The sequence below is a fragment of the Thunnus thynnus genome, chromosome 20 (assembly GCF_963924715.1).
Source record: "Thunnus thynnus chromosome 20, fThuThy2.1, whole genome shotgun sequence".
Taxonomy (NCBI): domain Eukaryota; kingdom Metazoa; phylum Chordata; class Actinopteri; order Scombriformes; family Scombridae; genus Thunnus; species Thunnus thynnus.
The window spans coordinates 22,020,757-22,047,731 of record NC_089536.1 but is presented as its reverse complement, the minus strand read 5'-3'; the positions used below and the strand labels follow the sequence as shown (position 1 = coordinate 22,047,731).

At 38.3% G+C, this 26,975-nt stretch overlaps 3 protein-coding genes across 5 annotated transcripts in view; 1 reads left to right on the top strand and 2 right to left on the bottom strand.

The window, feature by feature from the left end:
• The window catches only part of pkd1b (polycystic kidney disease 1b), a 31,809-nt gene extending 30,863 nt beyond the window's left edge, over positions 1 to 946 (bottom strand). The window contains exon 1 of the mRNA XM_067576733.1: positions 874 to 946. Within this exon, the coding sequence (XP_067432834.1) occupies positions 874 to 946 (73 nt within the window). The remainder of the gene's footprint in view (positions 1 to 873) is intronic.
• A 2,250-nt stretch (positions 947 to 3,196) lies between these two features.
• LOC137171979 (ankyrin repeat and SOCS box protein 12-like) lies at positions 3,197 to 5,733 on the top strand. Of its 2 annotated transcripts, none has more exons than XM_067576218.1 (3): positions 3,197 to 3,305; positions 4,155 to 4,925; positions 5,397 to 5,733. In XM_067576218.1, the coding sequence occupies exons 2-3, from the start codon at positions 4,163 to 4,165 to the stop codon at positions 5,546 to 5,548; spliced, it is 915 nt and encodes a 304-aa protein (XP_067432319.1). In that variant the 5' UTR covers positions 3,197 to 3,305; positions 4,155 to 4,162; the 3' UTR covers positions 5,549 to 5,733. The 2 variants fall into 2 exon arrangements, with proteins under 2 accessions (XP_067432319.1, XP_067432320.1); XM_067576219.1 differs by having other exon boundaries at positions 3,229 to 3,305; positions 4,158 to 4,925.
• Positions 5,734 to 7,042: 1,309 nt separating this feature from the next.
• The window catches only part of LOC137171978 (zinc transporter ZIP11-like), a 132,950-nt gene continuing 113,017 nt past the window's right edge, over positions 7,043 to 26,975 (bottom strand). For both annotated transcript variants that reach the window (XM_067576216.1, XM_067576217.1), the window contains exons 6-10: positions 24,822 to 24,989; positions 11,969 to 12,038; positions 8,193 to 8,291; positions 7,944 to 8,102; positions 7,043 to 7,808 (exon numbers count right to left, since the gene is read on the bottom strand). In XM_067576216.1, the coding sequence (XP_067432317.1) occupies positions 7,730 to 7,808; positions 7,944 to 8,102; positions 8,193 to 8,291; positions 11,969 to 12,038; positions 24,822 to 24,989 (575 nt within the window). In that variant the 3' untranslated portion in view covers positions 7,043 to 7,729. The remainder of the gene's footprint in view (positions 7,809 to 7,943; positions 8,103 to 8,192; positions 8,292 to 11,968; positions 12,039 to 24,821; positions 24,990 to 26,975) is intronic.

The following is a 26,975-nucleotide window of genomic DNA, read 5'->3' as shown; positions in this document are numbered from 1 at the left end:
GAGTCAAGTAAATTCTTGTTTAGCAACTTCAGTTGAAGATGACTTTAGCTGTGTCTCCAGAAGTGAAAAAACTATTAACTGTTGTAAAACTATATAAAAAAAATCAGTATATAGAGCACATTTAACAGAAAACATATAGACTGATTTATTGTAAATCATGTAGGAAGTAAATAAAAATAATTTGTTATATAAATTAATTGCGCAAGTTCAATAGAAGAGTAGAATGGATTAATAGAATGAGATAAATTAATTGATCATATTCACTTATAACAGATATAATACAATTTTGTGGAACCTGTTGGGGAAATAAAATTAAGTCAATCCAATGTTTTATTTTTTTGTTGAGTGTATTAAGCAAAGCCTGCTGCAAACAATATCTGTTCTTTTTATAATACTTGTATAATGATTGTCTCTACCCAAAGTAACAAAGCCGTAACAGCAGTTACTATAAATATGAATCTGGAAAACTGTATAAACCATGAAATACAGGCTAATAAAAACTCCAGTTGTGATATTTTAATGAATGAATGGAGGAAAACTGAGAGTCAAAGTTTAATTCCAAAACTACAAGAACAACAGTGTGATCATGTCTCCATGTCTTTGTTTTGTGTTTTGAATGGTTAAACCCAGTCTCAATAAACAGTACATTCATTTCCCCAACCAGACAGTTGTTAAATAGGGAAACTGGAGATTAAGATTTTCATTTCTGCAAGCATCTACCCAACTACTCTACACTGTGGAGCTCCAGGGCCTCAGCAGCTAACTCTGAACTCTTATCTCTCAGAAACTGGCAAGCAAAACCAGAATTTTGCACAAAGACAACATCACATTTTTATTTTTAGTCTTAATTAAATACAAGATGAAGCTTCTCACCTCCGGCTGTGCTGATCAAAACCGCACAAAGAATCCACAGTGTCTGCTTTTGTGAAGCCAGTGTGCCTGTCATCTTGCAGAGCAAGTCATATTCTCCTAAAGAAGAAAGACTCTGCCTGATCACCACTGGAGCATTGTAGAAATCAATGTGCTCCCATCACTGCATAAAATGTATGGATTCATCTCATCTTTTTTTCTGTCTCTGCTCCAAGACTCTTCATCCTCAGTGTTCTTGTACAAGTTGAAAAGTGACTATTTAGTCTTCCTTTCAATCCCTCTTCCTTATCTTAACCCCAACGCTCACTCTTCCCTCCACTAACACCCCCTCCCCTTGTCCTACAAACACATTGTGAGTTATGGTGGTGTCGTTTTAAAGGCCTCTTCTCCAGTCTCTCTGAGCGCCTGGGTGACTTCCACTTTGTCTCTCAGCAACAGCTATAGAAGCCGAGTGGACAGAGGAGGCCAGCGCTGCTCATTACCATGTTGTAAAACCTCTGGCACTCAATAGAAACAAGCAGACTCACTCAGGCAGGATGCAGCTAAGGGCACTGATAGAAATAAGTCTCAGAGACCAAAGAGACATTGTACTAGTAGTGTTGTTTGGTGCAAATTGTTGCTTTTTTAATATGTTTTGGGAATTTAGAGGGATCAGTATCTTGTTCTTGGTTGCCACTTTTTTTTTTTAGTGAAGCAGGTAGATCTTGAAAGTTCTTTCTCCTGCATTGTGTCGGTGGCCTGTTGTCTGAGCACTAACACCAAGACCTCCTCACTAACCAAACAAAGACTCTGTGACGCACATAGAAAAGAAATAGACCCAGTTTCAAAAGAAAGGATGCCATCTGTGTTGCTTGGAGAGAGAACAGATAAAGTTGAAGGCAGTGATAAGGCGGTCATAGCTGGGAATTGTCGGTCCATCACTATGGAAACAATTGTATTTCTCTTTTTGAGTTAGAAGATTCAGCAGGAGATGCGCAGGAGCTGCAAGATGGTTCATTGCAGTGTCAATTCCAGTGGTAAATGTAATGAAGTACATTTACTCAAATACTGCACTTAAGTAAAATTTGAAGTAGCCCAATGTATTTTTGTCTATTTTAATTTTATGCAAAAAAAAGCATAGTTGAGGCTGATAGGAATGTCATTAGTTTTGCAGGTATTTAACCATAAACCAAAGTATTGGACACACAAAAGTTTGACTTGATGGTGATGCTAGATGAAAAGTTAAGGGATCACTAAAGTTATTATACTAGATCCTGAGTGGGATGAATGTCGCAAAATGTATGTTAATCGTGCCAATAGTTGTTGAGCCATTTCACCAATAACCACAAATGTCCACATAACTGGCACTAGAGGAAAAGTCAGGGGATTGCCAAAGTCATGAATGTCTGTACAAAATTCTGTGCCAGACATTTCACTAAAAGCTAAAAATGTCAACCTTAAGGTTGAGCTGGAGGGAAAGTCAGGGGATCTTGCACAGACATTCATTCTTTTTCCAATGATGCAAAAAAAAAAGGATATTGAGCAACCAGTCATTAATTTTTACAGTGATTCAGATTTTGAAATGTCATGAATTTATGTATTTATTTGTGTTTTTAGATTTGTCTGTAGAATTGTTAGTGTGATAGAGACTATGTAATGGTGTTGCATGTAAATGTTTTTACTATCTGGTAATTGTTCTGTGTGTACCTGCCCAGGGACTGCAGATGGAAATTAGCTAATAGCTAAATCTGGCATAAATCATCTCATCTTCTCATTTTGAGATTAATATTTTTTGTGCATGGTGCTTGTTAAATAAAGACAACAACAACAATAACAACAACAATAACAATAATAATAATGATAATTATAATAATAATAATAATGATCAGTAGGATTCATCCTCTGTGGAAAATTACATTTCCTGACAGTACAGAGGTAAAGCATTTAAAACCAGCTTTTAATATTACATAAAATCTTCATTTCACCAACATCTGATCCTCTGCACCTCTATATAGCCTAATAGTATTACTTTATACAGTACCAGTCAAAAGTTTGGACACACTTTCTCATTTAATTGAATGGGAAAGATTTATATATTTTACAGAATTCATGATCATTTATTTCATAATGTTTTTTTAATAGGGTTTCACAAATGTAATGATGTTTTAATTTTAATTTTATTACTTTTCAGTTTCATGATACATTTAAAATACAGATTTAAGTTATAATAACTTTATAAAATTCAACTAATTAATTTATTACTAAAAGTGTGTAATATTTCAAGTGCCACTCTCGAGCCTCCAGAAATTAGAGGCTTCTTCTGTTTCTAACTAGCACTTAGAAACACAAGAGGGCGCCAATGCGACTTTAAACTGAATGTGACCCATAACACAAACACAACGAGGAAGACGAAGAAACAGGAAAAAGAAGGAGCAGCTGATGGTGACACAGCTAAGGTAATGTAAAACGAAGAAAACGGAATAGCCTCTTTATGTTGACTCATGTTGACTCTCACTTATTAGCAAGGAGACATACTTACAGCAACGCGACAAAATTTGCAATTTTAATGATATTTAAATGGCTGCGTGGGTGGTTTTAGCTGAATATTAGCAACATTGTTCCTGTTGGAAAGCCCGTTACTTGCTCTGATATGTGACTGTATATTTACATATAACTAATCTCTATATACAGTAGATACAGTCTGTATCTACTGTAAAATACAGAACAAACAAGTTAACATTTGCCAGTCTTTAGTTCAGCATACATTCAATACACAGGTCAAAGAGGACGACAGCTTTAGCTATAAATATGTATTCAATTATGGGATATTTTATTGATTACTTGTATGCCGAATTTTCCAGAAGACCTTAATTACTCAGAAACAAAAATAGCTTGTGATTAATCTTGTGTGCACTTCAGAAGACAAGCTTTTAAACATTAAATTGTGAATATTTTGATAGGAGTTTGGTGGAAGGTGTTGGGTGACAGTTTCACAGGTACAGCTGACAAAATTCGTTTTAAAGTGTCATTTAAATATAAACTTATTTTTATACAACCTGAAATTACTTCACAAAAAGGTTCTAGCTTCTTTTCAGCCCTCCTTCCCTCCCAAGAGAACATCTGCAGATAATAGTGCTGTGGGGTAAAAATGAGGCTGTAGCCACAACACATATGTTACTGCACATACCTTAAGATGAGCCCCGTCAAGTTTTTTTTTTAATTTTTTGTTTCTATTTTATCTTTTGAGTCTCTGTCATGTACGTATTTGGTGTCTAGTTTATTTTGTCTGCCTTTGCGTTTTTCAGCAGGTCCTATGCTCCAGTTAAGGACCTCTGAAGAAGAAGAAAGCAGTTGTGAAATTTCCCAGCTCAGACAAGCGGTGTTACAAAACAATGACAGACTCCTTGATGAGATGCTCTGCCAAGAAATCTACAAGAAGGTCATCAACTGCAGAGGTGGCTGGGGCATTGCAGGCACGCCTCTGCACGCTGCAGTGTCTAAAGGCCATCTCAGCTGTCTGCAGGTTTTGTTAACCCATGGCGCCCTTGTAGACTGTGTGGATGTCAAGGCCCAGACGCCCCTCTTTGCAGCTGTTCGTGGGAAATACCTGGACTGTGTCTTAGCGCTTCTCAGAGCCGGCGCCAACCCCAACGGGAGCTCAACCAACAACTGCTCCCCCGTCCTCACTGCTGCTCGGGAGGGTGATGTGGAAATATTGAAGGAACTGCTTAAACATGGCGCAGAGGTGAACTCCCGCTCCAAAGTCTTACTCTGGACCTCTAGAGCCAGGGTGTCCAGCGGGCCGCTGTACCTGGCTGCCGTTTACGGACACATGGAGTGCTTCAAACTGCTGCTCCTGTATGGGGCAGACCCAGATTACAACTGCACAGATGCAAAGCTGCTGAGTTCTATCAAGCAGCCTAAAACTGTGCTGGAGATGTGCCTCAGGCATGGCTGCGGAGTGGAGTACATCCAGCTTCTGATCGACTTTGGTGCAAATGTCTACCTCCCCACGCTGATCATCGAGAAGTCCACGAAGCAGAATGAGGCTGTGGAGCTACTTCTGCAGGAAAGAGGTGTTAATTCAAACTGCATATAATCACATACTGTACATGTTAGTTCTTTAATTAAATGCACTGGATGGTGCACTGCTGCCGTAACACACATTTCTGACTCAAACAGATTTTTATGGAGCAACAGTTCATTTTGAACAGCTGAAAAATCCAACAGAAAGAACAAGAATAAAAACACATTTTTTAGTGGAGGGAGGCTGTGATCACTGAATTAAACTTTAAACTCTTCCTTTTAATGATAGAGCTCAAATTTAAAAAGTAGGTTGTCAGTTACACATGTCAAAGGGCATCGGTGAGAATGGACATTACTGTATTTAAATTGTGCATCAGAACAGCCACAAAAAATATTCTTGTGGGCTTGACAGACGTTGTTAGATAAAGGGATGTGCTGAAATAAAATAATATACTTCAAAAGTGACTCCTATTATGTTACCCTGGTGATAACCTTTTTCCTGTCGTCTCCTGTGTCTCCAGGAAATCCAAAGGCCTTGACTTCACAGTGCCGACTCGCTATCCGCAGATACCTCAAAAAGATCAACAAGATCCACTGCATCGACCAGCTGGAAATGCCAACAAGTCTCATTAACTTCTTGCAATACAAGCCAGTCCCAGTCACTGTCCTGTAGCTAAGTGACCTGGAGGCAAGTGACATGAATTAATGTGTGACATTTTTATCGCAGCTAAAGCTTTTTGTTTTATTTGCAGACTGTGGCTCCATAGTCTTTGTCTTTTTTTTAATCTGACTTCTGTTTATGTGCTGTCCTCTTAAGACTGATTCTTAAGTCAAAACATTAAATGTGTGGATAAGTGATGTGTGCTGATGTTTTATTATTAGCGTTTACCTTCTAGCTATTGGAGGACCTCTCTGAGAGGTTGCATCACTTTGTCACATGTTGATCACAAGTTAGTTTAGTTATTTATTTTAGAGGAGCTGTTTGTTCCTCTGAAAACTAACAAGCTTGCCTCAGTACATTATGATAAAACATGTGGCTGCTGCGGTTGTGCTCCAAAAAGATCTGTGTCAGTCTGTATAAAGCTGCTCGGAGTAAAATTCTGGTCAAAATCTGAAGAGTAAGTCATTTAGCAATGTTTTGGAAATGTATAATGATAAGTTGGTCTGCTCTAATACCCACCCTCCTACCACATGAAACATTTCCTGACATGATGAGTGTGATTCTTCCAAATCTTCCAAACATTAACCACATCTATATACATTAGAAAATATGTATTAAATATGTAAACTTGCCAGTAAAATGGTAAATGTGTATATTTATCTCAGATTTTTATGAATAATATATAATATTGATATTGTCAACATAACAGCCTTTAATAAGCTTACGTCTTGCATGTTTCTATATATTTAAGCATGTAAGTGTTGGATACAAAGAAGAAAGATTAACTTGAAGTTGAAACCTTAAAGGTTTAGCATCTGAAAGAAAATAATATTAGAAGTTCATGTCTTAGCAGTAATTTCTATAGAAAATGCAGATGGATAAAATGTATTGAGTGACTTAAAACCATAAACCTACCTTAAAGTCAGGTGTCCATATGAACAGTGAAAGAGGTTTTCCTCGCTGTAATCATTCCTCCTGTTCATACTGGATATTAAAAGATCTCCTTCAAATGTAAGTGATGGAGGTAAAAATCCACAGTGTGTCCATACATTTTGTGCAGAAATGCATTTAATAGTTAATGTGAAGCTTATATGAGGCTTCAGCAGTCTGAGTTAGTCATATCAAGTGGATATCTGCCACATTTACACTCTTTTTAGCATCAAATTCCTTCTTTGTGTTTCCTTGGACAGTGTTTCCCTGTTGACACCTGACTGTTGTTTTAGGACAGACTTGAAAAACTGTGAACCCGTCCTTAAAAGCCTCTGCCAACTTGGTTTCACATCTTCAGTTTTTCTTGATAACATTAAATTTTCATGACTAAATAAGCAATATGTTTCATTAGGACTGCGTGGGTGTGTTTTTGATTTGATTTGACAGTGGCCTGGCAGCTTAACCAAACAACCCCACAACTGTTACCAGATTCTGATTTAAATATTGCTAAATCCTGATTAGTGCAAAAATGCAAGTACAGAGATCACTCGAGGAAAAACAAGGTTTTCAGGGCCATTAAAGAAAACTGAGAATCACTTGGCTGTTTAATTATATAATTACTTCACATGTAATTCAGCGTCAGTTTCAACATTTTAAACAATTACACACAGACCACGACATGTGATTCTTCATACTGACCTGCAGATGTCAGCAGACTGACTGTCCTAAAAAGCAGAAGGCACTACATTTGGTAGAAAAGGGGACTATTATTTGTTTTTAGTTTTTTAAAGAAGACGTCTCAAACAGTAAACCAATCACTCCCACGCCTTAAATGACCAAATCAAACACCAGACTTCAAGTTTTGCCATCATGATAAAACACAAAAACTGGAGAAAGTAAACTAAAAAAATAACATATTTAACTTTAAGAACTGGCAATTGTCTTGAAAAAGAACTCAAAAAGCTATGTCCTCTCAAAAAACATTCATAAGCTCTGAAAACAGGAGAATATGAATTAAATATTTATAAATTCATTCCAAAATGAGACACCTGCCATTAATGTGAAAGATAATTGTTCAAGTATAGTCACCCTCTGCCTTTCTGATAAATTTCAAGTAGCAACAATTCAAACAAAATAGATAAACAGTGTTCCTGAATAAAACACTTCATTTGGTCCCCTTTTTAAAACTGAGGTCAGCAGCACTGTGATGACTTCATGGCCATTGAGGGTTTTGTTGACACGATGCCAGTTGTCATGGTGACCTCAGCCCAGCCCCACATCGAGTGACATCATCACTACGAAGCCCAGGATGGAGGTCCAGGATGCCAGCTTCCCGTTCCCACTGGTGACAACAAGTTGGAGCAGAGAAATGGGAGAAGAGTGAGAGAGAGAGAGAGAGATTTAGAAAGAGAGAGCACATCTGTTTCTCATCTGTTTTTCACCTTTTATCGCTTTTATCCCTTCTTCCTTTACCCACCTGACTTGAGCCTCAGGTATGATGTCATCCACCACCACGTAAACCATCGCCCCGGCAGCAAACGCCAACGCATATGGCAGCAGAGGTTCTGCCAAAACCACAGCAAAGGCGCCCAGCAGCCCAGCAATGGGCTCCACCATGCCGCTTAGCTGGCCGTACCTGAGGGCACAACAGCATCATTAACTGATACTGAATTAAATGTAACTGTACTCAGCCCATGCATTAGCAAAGACATATGTCTTTCCCCACCAGAAAGCTGTCCATGTTGAGACCCCTGAACCCCGGAGTGGCAGGCTCACTGCCAAACCTTCTGGGAAATTCTGGATGCCAATACCAATGGCCAAATTTCTGAGGAGACAAAAAACAACAAATTAACAGTCAGATTATATCTCTTTATAACAAATATTAGCAACCGACCTCATGAGGACTTACGGCACTGTAGATTTTGTGATATAGTTTCATTTCTAACCAACACAACCTGACAGATTACTCCAGTTTCTGTTCTAGTTTGTTTTCCTCAGCATATCAACAAAGGTCAAATGTAATACAGACTGTCACTGAAACTAGAAAACCTTTCATCTAATGAAGGGGAAAACGAAACCAAGAGTCTTCAGCCATGCTTGTATCTCTGTGAGGCGCACTGTGATGCTCTGAGCTCAATGCTAACATCAGCATGGTGTTTTGGTGCAGGTGTCACAAAGGTTAAGATTCATGCTGTGAGGGAACATGAATGTACCAAATTTTATGGCAATCCATCCAACAGTTGTAGAGATATTTCAGTCTGGATCAGAGTGGTGGACCAAACCACAGACTGACCCAATGACACTGCCATTCACAGGGCTACAGCGTTAGCGTGGCTACAAATGTAAACATACTGGAATAAAAACTAGTTCAAATGTTACATTCCTTGCTCTTATCTCTGATTTTATTAGGACACTTTGAGCAATGACATGAATCATTAACCACTACATTTTTTATAGAAATGTTGGATTTATAGTATTTTTGTATCAGTGTAATGAAGTTGACTTTGTTGAGTCTGCCAAGATGACTTTGGATTGGATCCTAGATTATCTCCAAAAAAAAGGGATGCATAATACAACTAACTGTTATGACTTATTTTATTGTCAGAGTCACATCTGTAATTGTCAAGCATGAAACTCCTGCTCAACATCTCACCGCTATCTCTACAGTGCCATCATGTCACCACTAGATGTCACCACAGCACCAGACAGCTGCCATCAAGGTTGTCCAGTGTAGTCATGATTTTGAACTGAAAATGACTGTAGGAGCATTTTATTAATGTTTTGGTGTTTTGAAATGAAAGCCTTCAATTTATTTATGTAAGAATGTATGAAAAAAAACCCTCAAAATTTCACTTTTGTGTGTTTTTAGTTCACATTTTTCCACTGTTAAGGTGCGAGATCTGATGGAGGAGTATTTGAAGCATCTGCTGATCAACTTGGGGAACCCACAGCTTCAACTAGCTGAGACTCTGCAGGGCTTTAAGCAGGGCTTTATCAGCAACAGCTCAACCTACTTCTGGAGAAATAAAAGAGCTGCCTAGAAACTGTTATAGGTGAGATCTCCCACCATGATATGATAATGCTCTATTGTTGTCTGTGCTACAAAGAGAACAGGGTGTCTTTCTGGCCAATTAAATGTATAGTTGCGTGGGATGACGCGCTAGAAGTGAGGTAATCAAGATGATGTTTTCTAAATATAAAATTACTTAGGCAAAGACTTACAAGCAAATATTACAACTCGTGAGCCTGTTTCATATCCAAAATCTGACAATCTACATCTGTGAAGCTAAAGAGAAGATGAATTATGCCTTGTGGTGATTTACAGAAAAAAGATGTTTTTAGATTTACACTAAATTTAAAGGTCCAATAAAATGTGATTTAAAAGGCTGAATTTGCCGTCATGTTAAACAGAGTTTATCATGTACTTACAAATTGACAATGATCTTAGCAAGGTTGGAAGTGTACTTTAACAGCATATCTCACTCTGCAGATTTTGGTGTCAGAATTTTGCATACAGTGGGTCAAAGGGGCCCAACCAATTAGCATTGCACTTTTATTAAGTCCAGGGATTCACAAGAGACAGAATAAAGACAGTATTATAAGAGCTGAAGAGGGCTCCTCTGCTAAGCTTTGCAGCCAATTTTTCCCAGTGGTCACTTGCGGTACTGCAGTGAGAAATCTCCCTGCAGCCCAAAAAGCATTTTCCCCGTAGACCACCATTGAAAAAGAGACGTATGTAAAACTAAAACTGCAAACAAGGTCAATTATGTGTCTTTCTATTACGAATTTTTGATCCATGGAGGCTTTATTTTTGTAGAACATTCCTTGAGCCGAGAAAAACGATTTACAAAATTTGATAAGTCATCACAGTGTGGAGTCTATGGGCTGAGCAGGAACTTACGGGTGGGGTCAGCGGGAGAAACACTACTGCAAATATTCAGTGGGCCACATAACACGGAAGCAAACCCGGAAGTTAGAAACTTTTTTTGGCGTATGCGCCAGCCAAGCAATTCTTATTGGACTGAATGGATGCCATTTTTGGTCCGGTATCCAGTTTTTATAATACATCCATGTCAAGTTCTAAAAACCATGGATTCCTACATTTCCAACAATGCAATAGGGGTGGGAATCACAGATGAACTCACAATACGATACTATCATGGTATTCGTACCACGACAGTGATGGGCAAAGCAGTCCTTTTCAGTGTACTGAATCATTACAATCAGTTCATTAAAAAGATTTGTCACGGCTACATACTGACACTCTCCCAATTCAACTTAATAGCGACTTTTCTTGTCTGGTAAATGCTCACATTTTTCACAACACAGGCTTTCTGTTAAAAATTTGAAGTCTCAATCCCAATCTGAGACAACTCTTATGACTTTTTCTAACCCTTTTCAAAATTTGAAGTACTCTTTATAACAAATACACGGATCATTATGTGTAAAATTGATGGAGTCCCACTTCCCAAAAACGTCCCAAAAAAGATGCATTAATCTACACAATATGCCTCCACATCACATAAAATAGATTTCATCCACTTCCTTTCTCAAAATGTTATTTTGACACACTTAGAAGTGTTGAAATGTGAAGTTATGGATAAACCGGATAGCACCCAGAGAAATGCATACTTCTGCTGCATAATCCTCTAAATTTATTATTTTAGAAAACATGTTTAATCTGTATCTGGATCCAGATCTGTATCTAAATACACATACCAATAGACAAAGGGAGTACTATATGAGGTGTATAAGTAGATTGTATTCCCTACTCTTATCTGTATCTAATATATCAACAAGCCAAGGTGTAATATGAACTTTCTGTAACCATCCTGGTTAAATTTTCTCCAGTGTTATAATTGACAAATATATTTGAAGCTACTAGTTATGTTCACTTGTATTCTCTCAAATGGTTCATAAAGAGAGCAGCCATCCATGATCAGTTGCTAGCTGGTCTGGGTGGATTATAAAATGGGATGAGGCCAGAGTCTCACCTGTACTGGCCAGACAGGATGTCTGCCCAACTGTCACTGCTCCTTACAGTACCAAGGTTTAACCGCTAGATGTCAGCAGCACACAACACAGCACAGTTATGGGCAAAGATGGAAATTCCGACCAATCTTTACCTAATCCTGGCCTTCTTTAATCTTAACCTAAACATGTTTCAGCATTATACCTAAACTTAACTACCTCAAGGCTTTTACCTTAACAATACAAAATATTATGACTAAACCAATGTTCCGGTTTGGCAAGCCAATCATTGTGTTCCTGCACATAATCCTGGTGGGATCTTTAGTTTTGTGTGCAGGTGTGATACTATATAGAATGTATACCTTTTTCTTTACTGATAACACCACAAACTACAAAAAATGCCCAAATTGCCAGATGAATCGATACATTAGCAATTAATTTCTCACTTGCCAGTGTAAAAAGGTGATATTTTGGATAAATGAAGTTTATGTGTGTATGTATGTATATTTATCGCCTTGATACCCATCTTACCTGGCACTCTCAAAAGTAGCAGATGAAGTCTTTCCAATGGCTCCAAATCCAACCCCCACAGCCAAGCCCTCTGCAGATTAAACACATAAACAATTGATCCTTGTATACATAAGTACTGTATCTCATCATTGGACTCAACTGACACACTTTATTACACAGGAAAATACAAGAAATACAACTAAATAAAATGTGCAAATAACAAGACTGTACAAATAGATATGGGTGGAAACAGATAATAAAGGTATATAGAAAAAATAACTCACTAGGCCTGGAATGAACTGTGATTTACATATTACAGAACACTGTGATATACTTACAGAAACAGTCTTTGGGGATGACTGTGTTCTTTTATTGGAGTGTACCCTCGATGGTCAGGTTTCAACTGATACCTTTCTCCCTAAATGCATATGCAGCCCTTGTAGAACTTTGGCTGTACAATGAGACATATTTGCTGAACTACTGTGCCGTCATTGAGATTAGAAATATTAGAAATTATGTCCTACTGGTTTTTCTGTAAGGAGCTGGGAATTACAACAAATTGTCTGCTCAAGATTTTGTACATTTTGTGAGGCTTCTACTTCTACAACAGCATAAAGTAGTATGACAGGATAGCTGCATTTAGACACTGATGACCACAGTCTCTGTTCCCTCTCCACATGCTCTGTACACCCTGTGCAGCATCTCTCTCCCATTCGTCTCATTTGTTATGGATGTCATGCATACTTAAAGTACACACCATTCAAACTGAAAGGGAAAAGGTCACAGTGCGTGCTGTATCTATGAGTGCATTCATGTGTTTGAGAAGTATGTGTGTTAGTGTGCTTGTGTGCATTTGCAGTCAGATCAACAGGCTGTTTTGCATTTCATACCAAAAAGGCAGTGAAGCAGTACCGTGCCTACTTCAAACAGTCACATCCTGAAATGCCATTAACAGCTCGGTGATGACAATGCTAAAACATGATAATTTCTTGATTTTATTTTTCACAGCTAGCATTGATAAACAAGATAAGGGCCTGTGTCAAGGAGTAAATTGTACCCTCACATAGTTGTGTGCTTTAGCCACTAGCCTCTGGAATCACATCTCAAAACATTGAGAGTAAGTCTAAACTAGGACTCTTCCTCCATTAAACAAACATATTTCTGACCTGAGAGCTTACTTTGAGCTTTATAGTTCCATTCAATTAGTATGCTGACATGGCATGCTAACTTGTTAGTGCTTGTTGGCATGTGAACACACAGCTGTGGAGCTAAGCTTGAAATGTCCTACTGAGAGGAAGGATAAACCTTATATTTTCTTGCCAGACTAGTGGTAACAATCTAAGAAAAGCAAAAATGTCTCAACAATTTTGTTTTTGGGTGTGTTGCGAATTTCCCTTCTGGGGATCAATAAAGTCTTATCTTAATCTTGTAATTAGCATTAAGGTGCTTCCGAACAGCAAGCAGTTAAACCTGCATGGTGCAACTCTGCTACAGCGGCTACTGGCCACATCCATGAAGACCCACCCTTTTCCATACAGTATATTTACTGCTATCCAATATGTTATCACATAATATTTCGGAGAGAGCTGCACCTTAAAACAGAGTGAGTGGTGAGCAATATGGCATGATTAATAGACAATAATACCATAAACATTCATTGGACCACTGGGAAAGCTAACTTTGAAGCTGATGTTGCTCCAAACAATTTGCCTTTAAATTGGAGTACTACTCAGACACCATTAAAGTTTTAAAAGAAATAGTTAAACAGTAACCAGTACCCTTATTCATGTTCTTGCTTACACTTAGTTACTTTGTGAAGCAGCTGGTTTCACGAGATCACAAGATCACGCAAGAATCCCTCTTGTCAGGCTTCAAGTTATGCGCTTGTGTCTGAACCACCAGAGGTTCAGACCATCAGCATCGCGAATCCAGCTGCCTTGCGAGGTAAGATGGTGATAGACAGTGATAGACAGATGGTAGTACTTTTTGAAAGTGCGTGCCTTTTCCAAAACAGTTTCCAAGGACGACTTCTCAGATGGTTCTGTGTAACAAACCATCTGGCACGTCAGGTTAGAGACTAAGATGAGAAGATCAGTACCACTCTCATGCTGGAGTCTTGTCATCATCGTGAGGTTGCCAGGCAACCAGCAGAGACTCCAGAAAGGCACTGTGCCCGGCCAAGAAGACACCCTACACATAACCCCCGTAAATCCACAATGTGTTGTTTTTACACTTTTTGGTTTTTCCAAGGATTTACAAAGAATGTAAGGGTCATTGCTTGACAACTGTTATTAGGCACGGCAGGTCTGCAATGCTTTGGATCTCTCCAAATGTTGAAGCAGTGTGAATGGGGCTGTACCAAGAGCGATACTAATGCATTTAAAGAGTTTGGAAAAAGTGTTAAAAAATACAGTAAACAGTCTGTTTATCTGCTCTACTTAAGCTTAAGCTTGTCAGGATGCTTGGCTACCTCTCTACAACCTACATTAGTAACCAAGTATTTTCCAAGGCCAAGAAGCACATCATTAACTACCTACATCAGTTTGAGGTTGCGTTAAAAAAAAGCCCTGTTCACAACTACTTCCATTTTTTAGTATTTCCTAACTGTATACTCACCCTGGATGCTTTCAGAAAACTCTGTCCTGCTGTTAATTGGAGGAAGTTTACACTCCAGCAACACATCACTAAGTCCTCTTTGAAAAAGCCTGATCTCTTATAACTTTAACCTTGTTTATTTGGTGTCCCGGCACGTGGACACTTGTGTCTACAATTTGTTAAAATGTGAAACAAGTTGCTGATTTACCAAAACTAAGGACTGCATCGTACAAATGTGGGTCTCAAAATTATTAGCAACTTATAAGCTACAAATATGTGAAATGAGAAGTTTATATGTAGCGGTTATTTTGTAATTAATAGAAATATCTTCCAATTCCTCTATTTTTATTTAAAAATGCATCATGTGGAAATCAAAGGCCATTTACAGGCTGATTCTGACAGCTTTTCCTTTACCCTGGTGACTCTCTTAGCAGTTATCTAGAGGTGGCAGGTATCTGTGCCATTAGCAGTCTCTAATTGGAGGAATGATTTCACTGTCAAGCACAATTAAGCATGCTAGATCTGCTGGTTAAATTTTGTGCATCAGACACCAGACTGTGGCAAAATAACCACACAAACCTCCGTGCTGCAGATCAAACCTGTCGGTTATCATCGAATATTCTGTTTCTAACACAGATCCACAGGCGTGTTGGAAACTGACACATTGAACGGTTCACACACTCCCATGATGAACTGTAGTTCAATTAAAACGTCTCTCTGCTAAAAACTCCCTCAGGACCGTCTGTCTGAGTCTGGCCAAAGTGTAGCCTGGAGTGCTGCATTTCTAATTACAATAAAAGCAGACATGTGGCTGTGATGAGCAACATGTAATGATGAGAGTGCAGGTTAAATATTATAGTGGTGTTCCCAGAAACAAAAGTGTCCTATTTTAAAAATATATTTAAATTTATTTGGATCATTACCAGGATCATATTAGTGTTGCAATATAAAGATCAAAGAGGAAGATATTTTGTTCCTAAATTGTCAGCAGTTATTTTTGCATGAAAAAAGGCAAATCTAACTAAAAATATGACATGCAAAATACTAGACCACATTTTAAATTCTACTGCACTTTCATTTTATATATAGCACTGTGATTGATGGTATGTACCACCAGATGGTTGCTATATTGATTATTGTGATGCTACATAAAATTGCCAACTATTGTGTACAGAAAACACAGTGACTGCTGGATCATCCTGTCCAGAAAAATGAATTTGACTTAAGAGCATATTTTAGGGAGATCAGTAGGCCTATTCTACAAGATTAACACTGTTAAATTAATTTTGGATTTTTGGAATTTGACTCACAGGTATTAAACAGGTTAGAACATTGTCTTTTGTCTGTCCATCCTAGTTGATTGTAGAAGGTTTTATTGTTGGTACAGGAGGTAGAATAGTACTTTATTTACATAAATTTGTCTTTGAAGCATATAATCAAATTATTTTCCTTGACTTCACAGTTTGTTTTAAGGGCATTTTTATTAGTATACTGCTGTTCTTTCCCACTGTTGCTGCTTGTTAATTAATGGAATTAATTGATAGTGCATCATGCTGCTGCCGGTGTTTGTGTTCTCTCTTTGTTAGGATCTGTTTGGGTCATCTGGGCCCCCCTCGGATTTGCTCTATGTTTTTGAAAATTAATTTATGCAAATTGGGGTCCGGATCGGGTTCAACATTTTGGACCTGTGAACACCTCTAATATGAATGAACCACCTTATTGTGATGAGAATGAGTATGTGTAACCTGTTCTCCGGTCCCTCTTGAAAAAGGATCTCAATCTCAATGAGATTTCATGAATAAATAAAGCATATCAATAATGTGCCGGGGTTGGTAAAAACAACAACATTTGTCAAGGAATCAAAACAATAACCGTTAAGTCATGAAACATTGAAGCACAAGCATTAAGAGTCTGTAAAAGCTCCAGTAACACTAGTGTCACTGGCAGAGAGAGTGGTTGAGATGATTCTTGAGAACTTCGCTGCGTGAGTCTTCAATTCTGTCATAGCAGAAGTGAGAAATTTTTCATATTGTCACCTGTGTATGTCTCTTTTTGTCCTCTTTTCACTGCCGAGAGAAAACTTGGTTTTGGGGTGAAAATGTGTGTACTTACCTGTGTATGTGTTTCTGTTTCTACAAAATTCTGTGTCTGTGTGTGTGTTCGTGTGTGCGTGCATGTGTGCAGTGGCTGGTCCCATCCGCTTCCTGCTAAATGTTCTATGCTCTTTTAAGCGAGTCTGATGACACTGCTGCTGACAGCTCATTGTCACAGCAGCCACTCATTCCCATCGTACTTTCCTTTAATCTCTTCTCCTCACTCGTCTACACACTCTTTTTTCCACTGAGCCTGCCATTACTGCGCCTCCTCTCTCTCTCTCTCTCTCTCTTTGCTCCCTCTCCTTTTTGTGCTACTGCAGCACTATGAGGTTTTACGTTAATTTTACTTTTTTTTTTCTCTTTTGTCGTGAGATGTTTCTTTCAACCACATCAAAGTCTTCTCTCATCTTCCTTTATGCCATTGCTTTTTCATTCTCCACTCATCTCAGGATAGAATGGTGACATTTCAGAATGTACTAGAATCTACTGTATCACAACATACAAATTACCTTATAAAACCATGACTAATTCCCAAGCAATGCTCAGCATCTGGAGAAATTTAATTAGTGGTTACTTATTTGCATTGAAGAAAAGAATATGCTACATTGAGTGTTTCTGCCCTGATGGAAAATCTGCTGTAAAATTCACTGAACTCTCAACGAGCCCCTCTTTGCAACAGACAGACTTTAATAAGAGGCCTCCCTGTTTTCTGATCGGTTTAAATTTGCCGCTGTTGCTGTTTGTCATTAATGCAAACTCAAAGCTGCCTCCATGCTTACCTGTTGTCATGATAAATTCAGGATGTACATTTCCTCAGCACTCATTCAATCAGAACAATAACAGTCATGTCACACTCACCCCTCTGCTGCTCTGCGTGTCTCTGGAACAGAAATTTATTCTCATCTTACTAATACATTTCAATTGCTTCTACTCTGCTGTTCTTTCATTCAATGTTAAACTACTATTTTTAAAACTCAACACTTTGTGTGCAAATGTTTTAGAAAGCCTTCCAGCAGCTCAAAGGACATTTTTTTTCCCTTTCCTAATAGGCTTTTAATTTCAAACATCTGTAGGAAGTGTTGAGTTTCATTGACAGTAATGGTTGAAAGAACAGTAAAGTAGAATCAACTGGAACTGCTGAGTGACACAGTGACTCAGAGTGGTGAGTATGACATGATGGTGTTGTTTTGATAAAATTAGTTCTGTGGAAACCTTGCAAGACAACAAGTAAACATGGAGGAAGTTTCGATGTTGCATTAACATCAAACAGAATTCCTTCAGTTTGATGTAAACTGCAGAGAAAAAAAACTTGCTCTACCCGATCTGTGAAACAGATTTTTAGCTGTGCTCACGGTGTGGCTGCAGGCAATGCTGGTCAGTTGGTCGGTCCACTACTTTGTTCCAGACTGAAATACCTCAACAACTATTGAATGCATTGTAAAGAAATTTTGTGAAGACATTCATGGTCCCCAGATGATGTATCATACAGACATCGCTGGCCACAAGGAGGTCATTTGTGTTATTAAGTTTAATGTCTTGATAACTATTGGATGGACTGCCATGACCTTTGATACAGACATTCATGTCTCCCTCAGGATGAACTGTAATAGCTTTGGTGATCCTTTAACTTTTCATCTAGTGCCACAATCTGGTATTATTTAAATTTTTGTAAATAATTTTAATTGAAAAATTGTGTAATATTTTGGTTTATGATCTGCAAAATTTATGACATTCCCATCAATCTCAGCTGTACTTTGTGCTAATTACCAAATGTCAGCATGCTAGCTAACATGCTAAAATAAGATGGTGAACATGGTAACAATAAACCTGCTCAACAGCAGAATATTAACATCATCATTACATTACATCTGTTGTATCAGCTGTAGTACAGCCTTACAGAGCTGCCAGCATGGCTGTAGACTCTTCTTACAACTTCCTGACTTTTGGTAAATATGGTAGTTTTGTAAAAAATGTTAGCAGCATTTAATCTTAACTTGTTTGATAGAGACCCTAAGTGTAGGAAAGTGAGCTTGCCGAAAAATCAGTAAATTGCTCAGACAAGCTTTATCAGGACAAAAATATAAAACATAGCTTAGTTAAATTTTCTTGGTTTCTTGTGTTTTTGAATAATCTGCTACTGTATTTGCTAGAAGTAGCTGTCATTGCTCCATCCGTCACGCTAACAAGGATCAACACTGATGGTGGGGGAAAAGACGGCCATCAATCTCCTTCTCAGTTTGATAGACTGTCGCCAACTCCTGTCACGGCTTTGTTTCTGCAATGTCATGGAGCATTCAGAGCCTGTTTGAGGATTGGTACATGTTATTACTGTATGCAGCTGTTGTTTTTTTTGTTCAAAGGGGAGAGCAAGGCGCTAACACTGCCAGGATGAATGCTTCCATTCCCACTGGGACAGCTAGGTGTCGAAAAATAAGTGCACTTATCACACTGTGGGAAGAAGCACTCATTAAATGGCTGATTTTTTTCTCAGCACAACAAATTACTGCTCAATATCAGTATTAAAGCTAAACCAAGATTTTTACGTAAACAGACCTCTTTAATCAGCCTCTGAATCACAAAACGGGGTTATCACAAAGTCAAGCCATTAAAGGAAGGAACGCAAGGTCCTCAGTGTTTGTGGTTGATGTTAAATTACATGATTACTGGTGAAGAAGCACTTCAAAGAAGCCAAACAGGTTCATCTTACTGTAATTTGGGGAGACAAAATTACACATTAACACCAGAATACAACAGGATAGACCATTATTGTAAAAAGAAAAAGTATCTGCTTCAGAAAGAACAAAATATGGTAACTTTCACTTGTTTTATGATTTGATTTTTCATGAAATGACCATGAATAACATATTCTCTTAATGAGTGACTAGCAGTTATGACACAGCATGGTTCATTATAGCCTTCTAAGTAAAGACAAGTCTAGACACTGGTGCTTATACAATATGAACACACACACACACACACACACACACATGCACTGCGTTTCAACTGGAGGAACCAGGGACTAAATCTAGTTCCTGTAGGAATGTTCCTCCCAGGTTAGTATTTTCCAAAGGTACAGGAAGTTTTGGGTCAGGGTTTGTAGGGCTGATCATCGCTGATTGGTCAAACACAGACACCACGGCTGCCTCAACTTGTGTAACACTTCATTCATAAAACAAGAAAGTACCCCACTATCAATAATAGGAAGAGGGGTGGACATTTCTTGTTGTTTATTATCATTAAAAGCAAAGTTAAGCTGTGTTGAATGACAGAGAGTTAGTGGGGGTGGTTGAGCGAGCTAATGACTGAACTAAAAGAGGGAGTGCTGGTGGTGAATGAGAGAAATAAAACTATTTTCTGATTATTTCATGGTGTTTACATTCTAAAGGAGAAATAAATAGCCATCAAACACTAAACAGGTTGTTTACTGTGGAGGCAGACACTCCTCCTCTGCAATTCTCCTTTGATTCATTCATTAGATCTAACTCATATCAGTCACACAACAGTTGATACAAATATCAACAGGATAACTGTGTTGTTTCCTCAACAAAACGGAAAACTGCATTTAAAATGCTTTTGTTTTTTTAATCTGCATAATCTAAATGGATCCTCAGATGTGGGGGAATTTTAGTTCCTGAGATTATCCTTTGGTTCCACAATTTCTGGAACTTTTGTCTCTTAAGAGACTTTGATTTTAAAAAAAATTACAAATCTGTGAAATTGAAATTGGATACTTACAAAGAAATTAAAAAAAATCACAGATCATTCGGTTTGTCAATTAAGCAGCAGGCTTGGCATCCCATAGCTCTTACACCTGACACTTGCTCCCTTGAGCTTGGCAGGGGTGACGGAAATGTCACACAACGCCACTGAGTTCGTTCTCTGCACATAGTCAATCCACCACAGATAACGCATTATTGGGATCAACTTCTTGGATCTAGTTAAATATACTTAAATGCACATTTGAATCACGACTTGATGAGTTGTTTGCTTAATTAGTTTTGTTTTCCTGGTTGGGAGTTGAGACTGTGGGAGGTCTGATTCATTAAAGGCCTCAGAGGAGAGCTCTGTGGTTACATCTCCACCTACAAATGCCTGATTCTGTGTGTGCACGTGTGTGGCTGATGTGAATGTGTGTTTGACTATATGTACATAAGTGTGCTTATAGAAGCACATGTTATATTTATGAGAAATGAAACGCATGCAGTGACCAGTATATGGTTTTACTTATTAATGAACTTGCCTTTCACATGAAATCTGATATTTTGTGGAGTACTCCTTAGTAACACAGCCACTACTTATTCTCCTCCTGCAGACTATATGTTTCCCTAATTTGTATTGTATCCACATTTCTGGAGCAAACATCATTCCACACTATGATAATTATGCTGCTGTTACTGATTGAACAAATGGAAATCAATCGAGTACGACGCGGTAAATCATTCAAACAACTGAAACTGCATTTTCTCATTAATTATGGCGGCTACTTTCTGATGTGAGCAAATTGTTAATTGTCCATAGCTTAATGATGCATTCTATAGTTCCACATTTAATTAAACCATCAGATGAATGTAGTGAAGTAAAAGATGCAATCATTTCCCAACAAACTTGGGGAAAGTATAAAGTCTCATTAAAAACTTATCTCACTCATCTCACTAGTTGCCTGATTAGAAAGAGGAAATGCAGCAGCAGTAGTTACAGCTACAGTAATAGACACTCAATTCATTGCAACATTTTGACTGTAATCAAAAGAAAAGAAATTGCCTTTCTTTTTCCTTTATTTTCTTTAAAATGTTTGGTTGCAGTGGTGAAGTAATTAGCGTTATGTTTGCATTGCTGCTCACAAGGCTAATGTTGCTAAATGGACTAATACATGCAACAGTAAGCTTAGCAATGGGCAGTGAAACTTTTCTAGTATGAAGTATATTATAGGTCTTATGAGGACTAATTTAGTGTTTTGCATTCTGTATGTAAGGACGGCATTTTGTGTTTTATCCTAAGAATGTAGCAAATCAGTTAAGAGTTTTGCACATTCAAACACAATTGTGAAAACTGAGCCAAAGCAATCATGAAACACTGAAATGTAAGACATATTACAGTGTCTGAAGTACAACTAACAATTCTCAAGATGATTTGTGTTGCCAATTTTACATACACCGTCTGAGTGCAAACAGTTCCTTCACCCAGCCCAAGCTGTTTGATATGACAAGAAAAAAAAGTCCCCATAAACATTTCAGCTAAACACAATAGGTGTTAATTGTCTTGGTGGATTTGCTGCCAGCTCCTAGAAATGTCAACAATAACTGTTAATTACTTCCCTGTTGTTTGTTACATGAATTGTATCATGTTTATCTCCTGTTAGAATCCTAGTTAGTATTTCCTGTTAGTTTCCTATGTTAAGTTTTGCGCCGTTTCTTCACTTACAGAAAAATCTCCAAATATTGAATACTGCTCCTCCTTAGGCGTCGCCTTTGATGTATGACTGACATGTCATTAGTCTAATTAGCTCATTAGATTTGACAGAATAGTGACTTGCTGACGTCTGTGTAGTGTTCAATAATGCAAGGACTACTCCAGGAGAAACCTGTCCATTTGACAGATTTTTCACCATAAATATTCAAACAACTTACTCCAAGCAAGGGAGAGAAAGGTTATTTACATTCAGTGAGCATTTCAGCCTGGACTGAGAACAAATCAACCTGGGCTGGACTTAGTGCAGGATTTGGCACAGCACCATTATTGACTTTCAGTGAAGCTCTGCAGTTTTTCAAAATGGATTGGAAGTGAAATTGGAAGTGATACTATATTTGTTACCTACACATGCTTTCTATGTTTTCCTCTTTCTGCCTCAAACACACACATACACATGCACACGGTGAAATACACACCTTGTTTTGTCATTCATAGGGTCATTGTGTTGAAGTGATTTAGTGTATGATGCATAACCTGTTCTTATTCCTCCGTTGGATTGTTTGTCTGTCAGCATTCAGCTCAAACAAGCTTTCCATTTGGGTTGAATGTGTCAAAGCTACTCTGGAATTAGATTTTTTTTCTTCTCGGTTCAGCTTGTTAGCTCAAAAAGCTCAGACAAACAGTTTATGGCTATCAGATTCCTTTGTTATCTCCACCAATGTAGACAGGTTGCCATAGCAACTTTAGACACATATATTTGTTGTTGCCTTAGGGTCATTTGCAATATTTATGCAATTTTTTGATTACATTTAGTTCAATAAGAAATACCATCATGCCAGACTGATGTCTGGACAAAACATAGTCAGAACAAACCCACTTTCCCAAACTTAGTCTGTAATGCGTTCCTTTGGAAGCCAAAAGAATTCTTAAGCCCCTCCCTTCCTGATGCATAAATCAACTGGGGTAGTAAACTATTAGCTTAAAGCTGGAGTGTAGGATTTTTGTCTCCCCCTTCTGGCAGTGAGAGTAAAGGGGAGGACATTTCTCTTCGTTTGATAACATTAAGAGTAAAGTTAGACTTTTCTGTCGGCTTCCTGACTCATTTTAAAAAAGACGAGAGAAAAAGAGAGAGAGAGCTGAGAGCGCCAGCGAGTGAGCGAGAGAGCAGCTGTGATCGAGTGAGCTAGAGAGTGAATGAAGAGGTGAATCAGATCAATAAAAACGTTATTTTCTGATTCTTTCACAGCGGTTACGTTCTAAAGCACAAACACGCCCACACCCCCACACACCTGCGGCGATGCAGCGCCTAATGCCATCTGACACAGGCATGCAGCATGCTCTCATGCACACCCCGAATGACAGGTACACAGAGAGGGCCTATAAAAACAGATATGTTTTGACGGTCGACTGGCCCAAAAACATATTGTTGATGGCCCACCAGGATTTGTCCCAGTATGCCTGATGGCCAGTACATATTGGCCGTAACCTACTGTTGCAGCTGTAAAACGGTGGATAAATTGTTTTGAGTGTCACACAACCCTCACGAAATGACTTGTTTCATTACCATTACCATTCATTTTGGTCCGATAACATTTGGAAAGTCTAGAAGAGCCGCATGATTAAAGGCCAAATGGCCAGTGTGGGAATGTCGCGCCCGACATGAGATTTAAAAACTCCTTATACTGTGGAATATAGAGAGATTTATCTGGCAGTGATAGGCTTAATCAGCATTGTGTGAACTTGTTTGGCAAAGGCTTGAATGTAACGGACGTTCATTTATATGTAAATGTTCTGCACTGCAGGTTTAGCTGAAGTGACAGCAAAAGAGTTTTATTTCTAGGACGCTGGGAGCTCTGTGAAGCTGTACTTGGGCACAGAAGAGCTTTAAGCTAAATGCTAACATGCTCACAATGACAATGCAAACATGCTGATGTTTGGCAGGGTCCATGGCCCCTTAGTTCAGCTTGTTAAGACGCTGACATTTACTAATTAGCACTAAACACAAAGTACAGCTGAGACTGATGGGAATGCTTTAAGTTTTGCAGGTATTTGGCTATAAACCAATCATTTGAACAAATTAAAAAGACACCAGATGAAAAGTTAAAGGATTGGCCTGGTGATTACAATTCATTCTGAGGCAGGCATTAATGTGTGTCCAACAGTAGATGTTGAGATATTTCACTGGATAAGTGAAAACTTTGACCTGTTGGTGGTGCTAGAGGAAAAATCATAGGATCCCTTCAGTCATTAGAATTCATCCTGTTGGTGCCATGATTGTCTCTACCACATTTCATGGTGGTACATCTTATAGTTGTTGAGAGATTTCAGTCTGGACCAAAGTGGAGGACAGACTGTGCATCAGACCACATTGACTGATGTATTTGCGTGATGAACATTGGGGTATTTTTCTTTTCTTCCCTGTCAAAAAACTGTCCATGTTCTCTGACTGTTTGATCTTTTCGTTTATCATGTTCTGCTCCTAAATGACTGCTATAATTTTGCTGCCACTCAGAACAAGAAGATCCCAAAAGAAACATAACTCAGGTGTTGTAGCCCTACTTAGATGGCTCATGTTACCGAAGTCACCGCTGATTTTGACACAGATATTCATGATGGGATATAGATGTGCAAATCACCACCCCTGCCAGTCATATGGAAGTTACATTTGTAACTCTCAGGATTTTACAAAGTGACTTTCACTTTCATTCTAAGAATTCAACTTAACACAAATTCCCTTGTCAGACACTTTAAACAGCCCAATGGCTCATCCTCACCTGGGATGTTGTGGATGGTGATGGCAAGAATGAGGAGGAGGATGCGTCGCCAGCTGCTTCCTTGCTGCCCAACTCCTTCCAGTTGTTTATTTCCTGTTTCCTGTTCATCTGAGCTGCCTGAATGAGGTCCTCTCCTCCTCTGGTACACATCCCCATTCTCTATTTTATCTGCATAATGGAGAAGAATAATAAACAAAATTCTGAAAACACTGTGCAACATTTGAATACAGATAAACAGTATATCAGATAACAAGTAAACAGGCAAGTCATTCCAATTTGTTTGTAAAAGGAGGCAAATATTAGCCTTTTGTAGCTAATGTCAATGGCTACTTTTCCCCACTTTGTTAGTCAAATACACTATCAGGTTATTTCTGCAGTTTAGTATTTTGTATTTTTGAGTTGTAGTTGTAGCATTAAGCAGGCTGAAACAAATCACATTTTTTCTGTCTCTTTGAACAAATTAGTTCAGTAAAATAAAATAAGAAATAAGGTGAAAATAAGAGCCAGGAGTCCTTCTTATTTCATGAACTGATGGACAACTTTGGTGCCATTTTATTGGAGTGTCCACAGTTTTTTTTTTTTCCAAGAAGTCTTGGTCCAATTTTTATTTTTTGGTAACAGGTGTGCTGTGAATCTCGAGCAACTTTAATGCTACACTCTCAGTTATTCAGAGAATAAAGATCCCTGGTGGCTTATAAGTTAGAGAAGCAGACTTGTGTCTGAACACTTGCCGGGTACCCATACCCCATAAATCTAGAAGGAGAAAGTGAAAGAGCAGCACATAGCTCACAGTGAAGCTTCCCTGAATACTGGAAATAAAAGTTAGAAGAAACTGAAGTATGCTTTTCAGGTCTAACAGCACCCGTAATCCCCTTTCTAATGGTTAAATCTTTGCTTTTCCACCATCTGAAAGGTGGTGTAAATGTGAGAAGGCTTTCAATTTCAGTTCAGTTAGTATTCAACTTGTCTCTCAGGCTCGCAACTGTCACTCTTCACCATCTTACTAATGACTACGTCTGTCAAACTTTGTGTGTACAACTGAGTGCAACATCATTGGAGACTGACTGTGTGTGCCGTTATCCCCAGTTGTACAATTTATTGCAACAGGACAACAAAGTCAAATGAAAAACAAAGGTTTCCTGGGGTGAGATTTGAGAGGCAGGGTGATGCAGTCAGGAAGAGGCTATGACAGTAGGCTTTTGATGCTGCCAAAAATGTTAAGTGTGTCTATTTTGAACGAGTGAAAACACATTTGCCTTGAGATGTAGATGTAGTCGGACTATTTCCTTTGAACGATTCTGGACACTTAATGGCCTCTGTAGCTCAAGGGGAAGGATGATAAATGTGTCAATGTTCACAGCTCTCTCCACTCACCAAGATGTTAAGTTATAGATACAGATTGCTTGACTTTATACCTCATTAGTATTCTGTGTGATTACTTCACCAGCTGGATGAATTTGCAAAAAGGCTTTAAAGCTTTAAAGATGATTCGGGAATGCATGAGAGCCAACGTGCCAAGAGGTGCATCCAATAAAGAAACTATAACAATCCAGTTCATTAAGCCTGTTTTTTTAAATGCTAATCATGTGTTATATTCGCCTGAATATCATCAAGTAACATAAACAAAACCCTCAAATTTGTCAGTCAAGGCTCAATCACTTGAGTTTCTTTTATAAGATGAAAATGTCCTGTGAAGCATTGCACTCAGCAAACAATTATCCACAAGATATTTCAATCAAAGAGGGGCTTAAAAGATAAATAGGCTTGTAAGAGATTAAATGAGATTCATCTGCTGGCTGTCTTAAGTCTGATTAAGACGTCAGTCACCAAGTTTATATTTGCAGCCTGAAGGATGCAGGGCTACATTTCTCATCTAAAATAAAAAAATGAATGAATTTGGCCCTGTATCAATCCAATTATCAGCACTGCAATCTCTGTTAATGTCATGAGAACAAAGTTAATGGCCCGAGACAATCTAATTAGCACAAAGCCTCTGCTGGAGGTCGAACAGACAATATTATATTTGCTTGACATAAAAAAGGAAATAATGCAGAAAAACACATCATCAAACAAATGGAAATTCAGCCTGACAGGAGTGAACGTCATGTCATGGCAATTAGCTAAACAAATGGTCCAGTGTTTCAATATTCTGAA